Genomic DNA, 13,162 nt, shown 5'->3' with positions numbered 1-13,162 from the left:
TAAGATAAGATCGACTTTGGCAAAAGACAAACATATCCTCTAAGAAAAAAGGGGGGGTGGGCGGGGCTAAAACTTGCTAAGATAAAACTGAACGATATTAAGAGTAATCACTGGAATGAAGAGGGGGTGGGTGGGTGGGGCTATTGCTAGATTATAAAAGATTCTGTTGGAAAAAGTTAAATTTAGCCCTGCCCACCCACCCGTTGTTTCATTTTTTCTAAGATAGGACTGAACAATATTAAGAGTAATCACTGGAATGAAGAGCGGGTGGGTGGGCGGGGCTATTGCTTGCTTATAATATTCTGTAGGAAAAAGTTAAATTTAGCCCCGCCCACCCACCCGTTCTCTCATTTTTTCTTCAGAAATAAGAAATAAATGTGATAGTCGAAAAATCGATTGATTAAGACATCAAAACATTTGAAAAATTCGAAAACTTGAAAAACTCAAATATCGAATAACTGAAATGAAAAATGAAGAAATAGAAAAATCTAGAATTTTAAATATGTATTGAAAAATGAAAATATCAAAAAACTGAAAAATCTAAAAAAATTGAAAAAACGACAATTGAAAAACAGAAAATCCAAAACCGGAAAGTCGAAAAATCGATTGATTAAGAAATCGAAATGTTTGAAAAATTGAAATATGGAAGAGCTGAAATGAAAAATCGAGAAATCGAAATAAAATACCAAAAAATTGAGAAATCTACAATTTAAAAATGGAAAAAGTAAAAAGTCGACACATCGAAAAATCCAGAAGTCGAAAATGGAAAAGTGTAGAACAGAAATATTGAAAAATCCCAAAACTGAAATATCGAAAAACCGAAAAATGAAAGAAAAATTGACGAATCGAAAAACTGAAATATCCAAAAACTGAAATATCCAAAAACTGAGAATCTGAGGAATCGAAAAATTGAGAAATCAAAAAATCAAAAAAGTGAAGTCGAAATATCGAAACCTTAAAAAAATCGTAAAATTAAAAAATCAAAAAATTAAAGAATTGAAGAACAGGAAAATCGAAACACTCGAAGGTCAAGAAATGGGAAAATCAAAACATCGATTAATTGAAAAATCGATAAATTGAGAGTTTATAAAAGCCAAACTTGAAAAATTAAAAAATCGAAAATTTGAAAAAACGACAATTGAAAAAATCTAAAACCGAAAAAAAACTAGTATTTATTAAGATAAGATCGACTTTGGCAAATGACATATCCTCTAAGAAAAAAAGGGTGGGTGGGCGGGGCTAAAACTTGCTAATTTAAAACTGAACAATATTAAGAGTAATCACTGGAATGAAGAGGGGGTGGGTGGGCGGGGCTATTGCTAGCTTATAAAAGATTCTGTTGGAAAAAGTTAAATTTAGCCCCGCCCACCCACCCGTTATTTCATTTTTTCTAAGGTAGGACTGAACAATATTAAGAGTAATCACTGGAATGAAGAGCGGGTGGGTGGGCGGGGCTATTGCTTGCTTATAATATTCTGTAGGAAAAAGTTAAATTTAGCCCCGCCCACCCACCCGTTGTCTCATTTTTTCTAAGATAAGACTGAACAATATTAAGAGTAATCTCTGGAATGAAGAGCGGGTGGGTGGGCGGGGCTATTGCTTGCTTATAATATTCTGTAGGAAAAAGTTAAATTTAGCCCCGCCCACAAACCCGTTCTCTCATTTTTTCTTCAGAAATAAGAAATAAATGTGATAGTCGAAAAATCGATTGATTAAGAAATCAAAACATTTGAAAAATTCGAAAACTTGAAAAACTCAAATATCGAAGAACTGAAATGAAAAATGGAGAAATCAAAAAATCTAAAATTTTAAATATTGAAAAATTAAAATACCAAAAATTGAGAATTCTAAAATTTAAAAATCGAAAAAGTAAAAAGTCGACAGGCAGAAGTCAAAAATGGAAAAGTCGAGAGGCAGAAATATTGAAAAATCTCAAAACCGAAATATCCAAAAACCGAAAAATGAAAGAAAAACTGACGAATCGAAAAACTGAAAAATCCCAAAACTGAAATATCCAAAAACTGATAATCTAAAGAATCGAAAAATCAAAAAAGTGAAGTCGAAATATCGAAACCTTAAAAAAATCGAAAGAGTGAAAAATCAAAAACCTGCAAAATCCTAATATCGAAAAATTGAATAATAAGTAAGCTGAAAAATCCCAAAACTGAAATGTCCAAAAACTGAGAAATTAACAAATTGAAAAATTGAGAAATCGAAAAATCGAAAAAGTGAAGTTGAAAAAATAGAAAAATTGAAAAACCAAAAAACTGAAAAATCAATTAATTGAAAAATCGAGAAATAAAGAGTGTATAAAAGTCAAAAATTGAAAAATCGAAATATTTAAAAATCGTCAATGTCATTCAGTCGTCACATAGTACAAAAAAAAAGCAACCTTTAGATGTTTCTAACCTAAATATTTGACGGTCATTTTTAACTTTTACATTTGACACTTACGCGAATGTAACGTAAGCTGGAATTTTGTAAGCTTGACATTCCAGCTGTCTGAAATAATGACAATAAAGCATAGACACATTAAACTATTTGACATGACAGAAAAGTGATATTTGAAATTTTTTGTCGGAAACTGTATTTCAATTACAATATAATACTTCAAGGTCATGTAGCCAGGAAAACTTTACCTGGGACGCGCATTCGGCTTTAGTAGAGGGGTGGACAAAGGGTCCAGGTATAAGTCTACTCCTACAAGTCCCTTTTGGTTACTAGTTTCCAGTCTGCAGTTAACCTCTGAACGTTTAGCTCAGGTAAGTACATCCAAAAAAGACCAGTATAATGTGTGACCGGGATTAAATAGTCCCGTTTTCACATTTATTGGAGCTTTAACCACATTATTCGCCACGCTGCTCCACCAGGGAATTTACTTTCTCCCCCAGATACTTACGTCAAAGTCAAATAAAACAATAAAAGCGCAAAAACAAGGAAACTCGGTGAAGGTGAACTGGAAACTGTGTTATTTATAGAATGAGCCTTAAAGACCGTTCGATTCCCGTATTTATTTATCCGAGTGAGTTAACCTTCTTCGTAGGAAGCCAAATCACGCACAAGCAGCTGCTGACACTGTATAATCCGTACGAGTTTCCCGTAAAATACCAAGGTAAAACGAGTGTGTTTGTCGTATTGTGGTAAACAAAGCGTGTTTTCAGTGTATGCCAACACGGCGGACAGGTACGGGGTCGTGGACCCCAAAGGAACGATTGCCCCTCATTCGTACATCGATCTGCTGGTGCGACACAATGCCCCGTTTCCATCCAATTGCCACAATAAGGATAGGTTTATGATTACTATGCAAGATGCGACGACGAATCAAGTGAGTAGGGTTGTTAATCCCGGAATTGGGTGATAATTGTGGTTAAAGTTACTAGGGAGACGGTGTGTCCCGTCTACGCTTTTACCAGGGGAGAAAGACACCAGCAGCGTTGGCGATGACAGCTCTCATTCCTACACAGCGTGTGAATCTAGTCCTATTAGAGAGAGAGGCAGAAACTATGAGTACGTAAACTTAGCTTTTGCATGTCTTTTTAATTAGTGTGGTTATGTTTCAGGCCGGACTCCTCTGTTAAATACTACTTTATGATGTTGTCTGTGTTATTTATATTAGTATTGATTATGCCTACGAAGTGTGATGAACCGGAAGCAACCAGCATTCCCTCTTATTTGCACGTCAGTGTTGCTGTTAAAATTATCACTGCTTACGTTTTAGGACTTATCACAATGTCGTTGTTGAAACCATGTTGACATATCTATGTTTATCGTTTAAGAACAAATGCGTCAAATGTTAAAGAGCTGATTTTTTTTAGGATAAGTTTTGTATCTTGAGACCTGATTTTAGTATTTCTCAATTTGTGCGTTAATGAGGGTTATGTTTATATACCAAATTTGCTCATTCAATTTATTATTTATTGTGACTTCCTATGTAATTTTTGTGATGGAGATTATATTTTTAATACTTCAGCTATTTTTGGTTAAGTTAGGGTATTTGTATTGTGATTTTATTAATATAGGGTTGACACGAAACGTCGGTTGGGAGGGTTGTGCGAAGAGATTCGATTTGACTCTTTGATTAAAGTTATATTTTACTACAAATTAACTAGTTTGTAATAAAATGATTCAAAAATATGGTTGTTTTTTATTTTGTTGTGGTTACAATGACTTGATAAAACAATGTGTTAAAATTAAGTGGTGTGTTGAGGCTATTGTTTGTATTCCTTTGTTATTATTATTAAATTTAAAAACTGATTAGATAACAACATCGGAGAATTAAAAGGTATCTAACTGTCGGCTTATAACACATCGACCACAAGATGGCGCTGATGTTGGTGTTTTTAATATGACTAACGCCATTTTGAGATAAATGTCATTGTTAAATTAGACAGAACCTCACTTTTTTTGAACTATTTAATAATTACTGAAAAGTTGTCATTGAATTTTTGGTGATCAAAGAAGTAAAGTTATGTTAACGTTTTGTAATCAACCGACGCCAAAATACGTATGAAATCCGATTAAAAAGGTGACAAGAATGACGACATTTTGAATTTAAATTCAAAACACCAATAAGCAGATTTCAAAAATTTCCAAGAAATGCAAGAAATATGAGAAGCTTAAAAACTCGAGAAATTCAAAATATCAGGAAATAAAAAAACGAAACAATTATTAACTTATCCAAATTATCGTGAAAAGGAAATAACTCCAAGGAAATCTGTTGCGATAACTCGAAGGACCAATTGTAATAAATACAATAAAAATACGGTGGCGCTTGAATATGTATATTTGTACGATGTTAACAGTCTCAAGTCCAAATTCTTACTCTCCTATTTTTACAAACTATACCTAATTATAAAGACTTGGCCCCACAAAAGGGTGCCGCACCCTCACATTGGGTGATTAAGAAATTCGCTGCAGTCGGGTGAGAGAGCCGCCGTGCAGGTGGCTCGAACATACTCCCCCCGTTGAAGTATTCAAAAGTTATAAATCATATTAAAATGTGCCCTTAAATTAGAAATTCACATAGTTAAAACAAATAACACTAAATTATAAGGACATAATTAAAAATAGCATAAATGACAAAAGGTACAAAACACAATTTTTACAAACACACAATGAAGACATCACCAATATGACCAAAGAGCATAAAATACAACTCCAAACATTATATTAATGAAAAATAAGATATATACAGTATACAGCGAGAATAACGCAATGACAATTGTTTGGTAATGAAACATAATATAATTTTTATAGAATTTTTTGATGCGAACATTAAACACAATTTTTTATTTTCACTATTTGTTTGAATTCACGGTATTTTACGTTTCACTGTCTTTTTATTTTAATCAACAACTTCGTCCACTGGGAGCACACAAATCCGATTAACCGCACGTTTCACTACACCGCTGCTCGTCTTCAGCGACACTACTCTCACTACGTTGTCTTTTCCTGGGTGCAGCTCTACGACACGGCCTAGTCTCCACATCAGCGGCGGGGTGTTCTCGTCACGTAAAACCACCATGGATCCTTTGCTTATGGAATTCGCGTTTCGTTGACTCCAACGGTTCCGTGGCTGTAGTTGGGTCAGATATTCTGCAGTCCACCTTCTCCAGAACGTTTGACGCAGCTGCTCGACTCGCTGCCATCTCGTCAATCGGTTTTCTTTTATCGCAAGTAGGCATGGTTCAGGTAGATCGGTTAATGCAGATCCGATGAGGAAGTGACCCGGCGTTAGTGGTTCCAAGTCATTGGGGTCATTGCTCAAAGGTGTTAAGGGGCGAGAATTCAGAATTGATTCAATTTGGGTAAGAAGTGTATACATCTCTTCTGCCGTAAGCAAAGAGGTTCCCGCTATTCGTTTGTAATGGTGCTTAAAAGATTTGACCCCTGCTTCCCAAATACCACCCATATGTGGCGAATTTGGTGGAATAAATTGCCATTTAATTCCCTGCTCTGTGATATTATCAATTACTGATCTTTGAAATTCGTCACTATCGAACAATTTCTTTAAATATTTTAGTTCTCGATTCGCGCCTACAAAATTAGTACCGTTATCCGAGTACATATGTAAAATCTTACCGCGTCTGGATATCATACGTTTCAGACAATTAAGAAAAGATTGTGACGTATAATCGAGTACTAAATCTAAATGAATAGCTTTTGTGACGAGGCAAACAAAAACTACGACATAACACTTGATGCTTCTTTTTCCGCGACCACGTCCTTCTTTTATCATGATAGGACCCGCGTAATCTACGCCACAATTTGAAAATGGTCTAGATGGATTGACTCGATCAAAAGGTAAATTACCCATCAATTGTTCATAGGTAATGGGTTTCACTCGACGACATTTTACGCAATTGTGTATTATCTTTTTGATAGTTGTTTTTCCACATACGGGCCAAAATTGCCTTCTTACTGCCGCCAGAGTTGCCTGCGTTCCTGCGTGTAGTGTGTCCGTGTGTGCGTCACGTATGATAATTTTTGTCACATAATGATTTTTTGGAAGGAGGATTTGATGTTTCATATCGTAATTTATTTTTGCGTTTTGCAAGCGCCCTCCCACTCTCAAAATGCCGTTGTCATCCATAAATATATTTAGCGATTTCAAATGGCTATTGTTGTTTATGAACCCGTTGCTTTGCAGCTCTTTTATTTCGGATGAAAATTGATCTTTTTGAACTAACTTTATGGTATTAATATGCGCTGCGTCTAATTCTTCCACCGATAATTCACCTGAATAATTACACTGTTTTTTCTGCAATTTATTAATAAATCTGTAACAGTATGCTACAATGCGTTTTAGTCTTTTATATGTACTAACTCTCGTAAACAATGAAGAAAGCGAAGATTCGTCTGAAGTGCAATGTGAAACTAGTGAAATTTTGCGCTCTTCAGGTAAATTATTATTTAAAACGCTTTTTGGTACTGGCCATTCGTTTAAATCTTTAGTTAAAAAAGACGGACCGTGCCACCATAAGTCACATGATTTTAGCTCACTTGGGTCCATTCCTCTTGAAATTATATCTGCGGGATTTTCGTTGCTGATTACATGACGCCATTTACAATTATTAGTAAGAGTTTGAATTTCTGACACACGGTTAGCAACAAATGTTTGCCAACGATTTGGTGATGCCGCTATCCAAGATAATGCAATTGTTGAATCGCTCCATAAGTAACAGTCGTCAAAATTAATTTTCATCGCATTTTTGACTTTAGACATTAATTTGGCAAGTAAAGTAGCGGCGCATAATTCTAATCTAGGTAGGGTAATTTGTTTAATTGGAGCAACTCGTGTCTTCGAACAAAGAAGTTTCACAGTATGCGAATTTGATATATCAGTCGTTCTTATATAAACTGCCGCCCCGTAGGCCTTTGTACTCGCGTCGCTAAATCCGTGAATTTGTATTTTTTGATACGGATAATCTGCAACTACCTTCCGAGGAATTTGGATTTCATTTACATGCTGTAGTTCAGCGAGAAAGTGCTCAAATTGTTTATTTAGTTCAGGTGGCAATTCGTCATCCCAGTCGGATTGTAATTGCCATAATTTTTGTAATATTAATTTTGCTGACACTAGGACAGGACCTAAGATGCCTATGGGGTCATACACCGTGGCTATTGTGCTTAAAACGGATCGTTTAGTAATTTTAATTGGATGTTGTAGTTTGAAGTCATATTTTAAATTATCATTCGCACAATCCCAACTTAGGCCTAACGTTTTTGTTTGCATATTTTCATCTAAACGCACGAGTGCAGTGTTGTCACTGTGACACTGTGGCAGAAGAGCGTCATTATTAGAAGCCCACTTTGTGATTTCGAAACCGCCACTACCTAAAATATTTATTAAATTATCGCGAAGTGTGATTGCTTCGGTTTCGTCATTTGTACCCGTTAGAAGATCATCCATGTAAAAGTCTTCCAAAATGACCCTACTGGCGTGTGGATAAGAGTCCGCGGTTTCTACTGCTAATTGTCGCAAACATCGCATGGCTAAATAAGGCGCACAAGCCATGCCATATGACACTGTTTTCAAGCAATATATCCGTATGGGTTCGTCTGGATTTGAACGCCATAAAACTTTTTTATATTTCCAGTCGTCTGGTGCCACCCAAATTTGCCGAAACATTTTTACAATATCAGCAGATAGCACAAACTGGTATTGTCTGGACCTCACCAATAATGAAAATATATCGGTTTGAAGATTTTGTCCCGGTAGTAGATAATCATTGAGACTAAATCCGGATGACGACTTTGTGCTGGCATCAAAAACGGCTCGTACTTTTGTCGTTAGGCTCGAATCCTTAATCACACCGTGATGCGGCAGGAAACAACCTTCGTGAATATTGTGATCTGTTGCCAGTTGCATATGATTAAGTGCAATGTAATCGGCCATGAAAGTGCAATATTGATTCCTAAATTCATAATTGTTTTCAAATTTCTTTTCGAGAGACCTAAATCGCTTGTAGGCTATTTCCTTTGTAGAACCTAAATTGGGAGGATTTGCCTTAAATGGTAAGCGCACAATAAATTTCCCATTGGGATCTCTGCTGTGTTGTTTTACGAATAAATTTTCGCACAACTGATCCTCAGAACTTAAGTTTTCGATACGGTTGTCATAATTTTCGACCTCCCAAAATTTTGTTACTTGTTTGTCTAAATGTTCTAATGCACAGGTGTTTAAATTACCGCAAAATATACTATTAATCTGGATTGCTGCCGCTGTAAATGGTCCACCCAATATCCACCCCAAACATGTGTTATGAAGAAAAGTCTGTTCGTTCGACAGTTTCATCCGTCCGTCTCGAAGCAGTTCCCAAAACAAAGCCGCGCCAATTAAAATGTCAATAGGACTTGAAATGTTGTAATTAGGATCTGCTAAATTTAAATTTTGGGGAACCGGAATCTCGGATTTGTCGAACGTATCTATGGGATAATTTCGATTTATATTGGGGACTACCAAACATGCAATTTTTCCGGTATAATTATCGTGCAATGATTTAAAGTGAAGCGTAGTAGCATGTTTAATTTCATTGTAACTACCACAGACCGAACTTATGCCTGCATGCACAGATTTTGTAGTTAAGTGTAATCTTTTACACATTTCTTCCGTAATTAAATGTTGTTGTGATCCTTGATCAAGCAACGCTCTACAGGTGTAAACCTTTCCATTTGAATCTGAACACTGAACCAATGCTGTTGACAAAATTACTTGAACATTAGAATTTAATTGATAATTGTTTATGCTAAGGTTTGCAGTCTGACTCTGATTATTATAATTTGGACCTCTTGATTGATGTAGTAACGAATTGTGTCGGTTTGAACATATCTTGCACGTCATAGAACGGCAAGTTCTTGAATCATGACCACCTTTTAAACAATTGAAGCATATTTTCCATCTTTTAACGTGCTCAATGCGCTCGTTTATGCTGAGTTCGAGGAATTTGGGACAGTGAAATAAATTGTGATGGCCTTTACACATAACGCACGCGATTGTATTTTGATTATTAACAAATTGATAGTTTTTCCTTACAGGAACTTCTGCATTCTGTGTTTTCTTTATAGGTGCAGAGTTCACGTTATGGTTACTTAAATTGAATTCCATTGATTCTAGTGTTAAACATCGTTGTTTTAAAAATTCGACCATTTGTTTCCACGTTGGCAATTCATTGGCCTTTAAACGTGACTCCCATTCGCGTTTAGTTAAAAAATCAAATTTTGTTGTTGTTAGATATATTAATAGGGCATCCCATGACGTTACGTCGACATTTTGTGTTGTTAAAGCCGCTAAGTGCGTACTTATACCGTCTAATAATTCCCTTAAGGAACTGGGTGACTTGTTCATTGGTTGTAGATTAAAAATCGCGTGAATATGGTTTTGTACAATAAGTCTTTTATTTTTGTAACGGTCAGTTAAAAGGTTCCATGCGGATTCGTAACTTTCGGCCGAAATTGGTAATAAATCTATGGTACGTTTTGCATCTCCTAACAGGCAACCCTTTAGATAGTGGAATTTTTGAATATTAGAAAGACTACTATTTTCGTGAATAAGAGAAATGAAACTGTCGTAAAATGTCGTCCACTCTGTATATTCGCCGCTGAATTTAGGCAGATTAATTATCGGTAACTGTACGGCGATATTACTAGAATTTTGCGTTTGATGAGGAGCTTCGGTCTCCGGAGTTTGTGCACCGGGTTTTGTTTTTAGTTCAATAATTTTTCGTGCTCTAACTAATAATTCATAATACCTATCTTCAAATGCTTCACGAACATTTGTTTCTTCATCAGATTGACGTAAAATTTCAATTTTTGATTGTACTTCCTCAAACTGTTTTAATAATGGCTTATAATTTATTAATCGTTCTTCCAACAGTAGATAATTGATGTTATTTGCCTCAAATTTGTCTAAAAATGATTCAAAACGCGTTACTGCCGATTTCGTTTGTTTACGAGTTTCCTTTAATTCTTCTACTGTTGGCATTTTGATATAAAAATTCGATCTGAGTAACGGAATGAACTGCAAGTCTGCTGAACTGAAATGTGCGATTTCTAAATCGTTTAAGCACCACAAAACGAATTATGTACGTATAAAATTTGAATTACTGATGTATAAACTATCGCACGAAGAAATGTATACGGTAAAAATTGGAGTAGGACTTGAGGGAAGCAATGACCACTAACCTGATGTGCTGCTGTTATCCACGATTTTTCTCGTGGTTTTTCCACCTGTTTCGTTGTGGAAATCTTGCTGTTGATTCTGAATTCGCCACTAACACTGTTATTCTTGCTGCGGGTTTGTTTCGCCCCAAAACACAATTGCAAATACGGGATTGTTTCACCCAAAACACAAAATTGTTGAAGTACGGGATTGTTTCACCCAAGACACAAAATTGTTGAAGTACGGGATTGTTTCACCCAAAACACAATCGCTGATTCACTATCCGACTCGATCGGACCAAAAATATGTTGCGATAACTCGAAGGACCAATTGTAATAAATACAATAAAAATACGGTGGCGCTTGAATATGTATATTTGTACGATGTTAACAGTCTCAAGTCCAAATTCTTACTCTCCTATTTTTACAAACTATACCTAATTATAAAGACTTGGCCCCACAAAAGGGTGCCGCACCCTCACATTGGGTGATTAAGAAATTCGCTGCAGTCGGGTGAGAGAGCCGCCGTGCAGGTGGCTCGAACAAAATCTAAATCTAAAAAAAAAAAACACTGGAAATCCAAAAAATCTGAAAAATTCGAAAAAATAACAAACCATGACTGAAAAAATTAGCAAAACAACACAGTTCCACTGGAAAAGTCAGAGGTCTGTATTTGGGAGTGCAAAAGTCATAAAAGTCCTAAAAGTTCAAAAGTCCAAAAGTCCAAAAAATCTACAAAGCAAAAAATTCCGATAAGTGCAAGAAATCTAAGAAACGTAAAAACTCCAAATAATTTAAAAAATTCAAGAATACTTATGATATCCCATAATCCAAAAAAAAGAAAAAATTGTAGATTATAAAAACAATCCAAAAAATCCGAAACATCGAAAGGATCAAAAAGTCCATCAAAAGATCCAATAATCAGAAAAAAAGATCAAAAATGTTAAAAAATCGAGAAAATTGAATAAATCCAAATAACAAAACAAAACAAAAACAACAAAATCCGAATAATCCAAAAAAATAATTGAAACCATGACTGAAAAAAATGAACAAAACAGTATAGTTCCACCGGAACAGTCCTACCTCTGTACTGAGTGCAAAGAGTTCAAAAATCCAAAGATTCAAAAAGTCCAAAAAATCTAAAAATCCAAAAAATTTACAAAGCAAAATATTCTAAGAAAAGCATGAACCCCAAGAAACTCAAAAACCTTGGAAATTCAATAATTTTAAAAATCCAAAAATCGGAAAATAAAAATAACGAAAAAGGGAATAACCCAACAAATCCCAAGAAGTCCAAATGAACAAAAAATCGTAGAATATTAATATAAAACCAAAACAATCGGACAAATCCAAAAAATCCAAAAAATCCAAAAAAATGCAAAAATCCATCCAGAAAATCCAAAAAACCCAAAAAATTAAAAAAATTAAAAAACTCCTTAAAATCAAAAAAATCCAAAATATCCAAAAAGTCCAAAAAATTAAAAAAATTCCAAAAAATCCGTAAAATCCAAAACATCTAAAAGATCTAAAATATCCTTAAAATCCAAAAATTCCAAAAAATCCTTAAAATCGAAAAAATCCTTAAAATTCAAAAAATCCAAAAATGCAAAAATCCATCCAGAAAATCCAAAAAACCCAAAAAATTTAAAAAATTAAAAAACTCCTTAAAACCAAAAAAATCCAAAATATCCAAAAAGTCCAAAAAATTAAAAAAATTCCAAAAAATCCGTAAAATCCAAAACATCTAAAAGATCTAAAATATCCTTAAAATCCAAAAATTCCAAAAAATCCTTAAAATCGAAAAAATCCTTAAAATTCAAAAATTCCAATAAATTCAAAAAATCCTTAAAATAAAAAAAATTCAAAAAATCGAAAAACTCCTTAACATAAAAAAAACAAAATACCCAAAAAATGCAAAAAATCCAGAAAATCAAAAAAATTAAAAACTAAAAATCCAAAATGTCCAAAAAATAAAAAAAATCCTTAAAATCCAAAAAATCCTCAAAATCCAAAAAATTCTCAAAATCCAAAAATCCAGAAAATCCAAAAAATTCTTTAAGTCCAAAAAATCCGTAGAATCCAAAAAATCCAAAAAATCTAAAATATCCTTCAAACCTAAAAATTCCAAAAAAATCGTTAAAATCGCAAAAATCCTTAAAACCCTTAGAACTCAAAAAGTTCAAAAAGCCTTAAAATCTAAAAAATCCAAAAAATGCAAAAAATTTAGAAAATACAAAAAATCCTCAAATTCCAAAAATTAAAAAACTTCTTAAAATCCAAAATATCCAAAAAATCAAAAAAATCCTTAAAATCCAAAAATTCCTTTAAATCCTCAAAATCGAAAAAATCCTTAAAATTCAAAAATCCCAATAAACTCAAAAAATCCTTAAAATCTAAAAAATTCAAAAAATTGAAAAAATCCTTAAAATAAAAAAACCAAAAAAAAAAACCCAAAAAATGCAAAAAATCCAGAAAATCAAAAAATTTAAAAACTAAAAATCCA

The 13,162-nt window shown here is 34.0% G+C and overlaps 2 protein-coding genes across 2 annotated transcripts in view; one reads left to right on the top strand and one right to left on the bottom strand.

The window, feature by feature from the left end:
* The first annotated feature begins 2,891 nt into the window (after positions 1 to 2,891).
* On the top strand, positions 2,892 to 4,134 carry LOC135128301 (motile sperm domain-containing protein 1-like). The gene is made up of 4 exons (XM_064055211.1): positions 2,892 to 3,112; positions 3,162 to 3,325; positions 3,374 to 3,507; positions 3,561 to 4,134. The coding sequence occupies exons 1-4, from the start codon at positions 2,980 to 2,982 to the stop codon at positions 3,751 to 3,753; spliced, it is 624 nt and encodes a 207-aa protein (XP_063911281.1). The 5' UTR covers positions 2,892 to 2,979; the 3' UTR covers positions 3,754 to 4,134.
* A 1,210-nt stretch (positions 4,135 to 5,344) lies between these two features.
* Positions 5,345 to 13,162, bottom strand: part of LOC135128161 (uncharacterized) — a 38,359-nt gene continuing 30,541 nt past the window's right edge. The window contains exon 5 of the mRNA XM_064055055.1: positions 5,345 to 9,187. Within this exon, the coding sequence (XP_063911125.1) occupies positions 5,345 to 9,187 (3,843 nt within the window). The remainder of the gene's footprint in view (positions 9,188 to 13,162) is intronic.

Source organism: Zophobas morio, unplaced genomic scaffold (genome assembly GCF_036711695.1).
Source record: "Zophobas morio isolate AGI-343-1 ecotype UQ-CSIRO unplaced genomic scaffold, CSIRO_AGI_Zmor_V1 ptg000012l, whole genome shotgun sequence".
Taxonomy (NCBI): domain Eukaryota; kingdom Metazoa; phylum Arthropoda; class Insecta; order Coleoptera; family Tenebrionidae; genus Zophobas; species Zophobas morio.
This window is presented reverse-complemented; position numbering and strand designations above follow the sequence as displayed.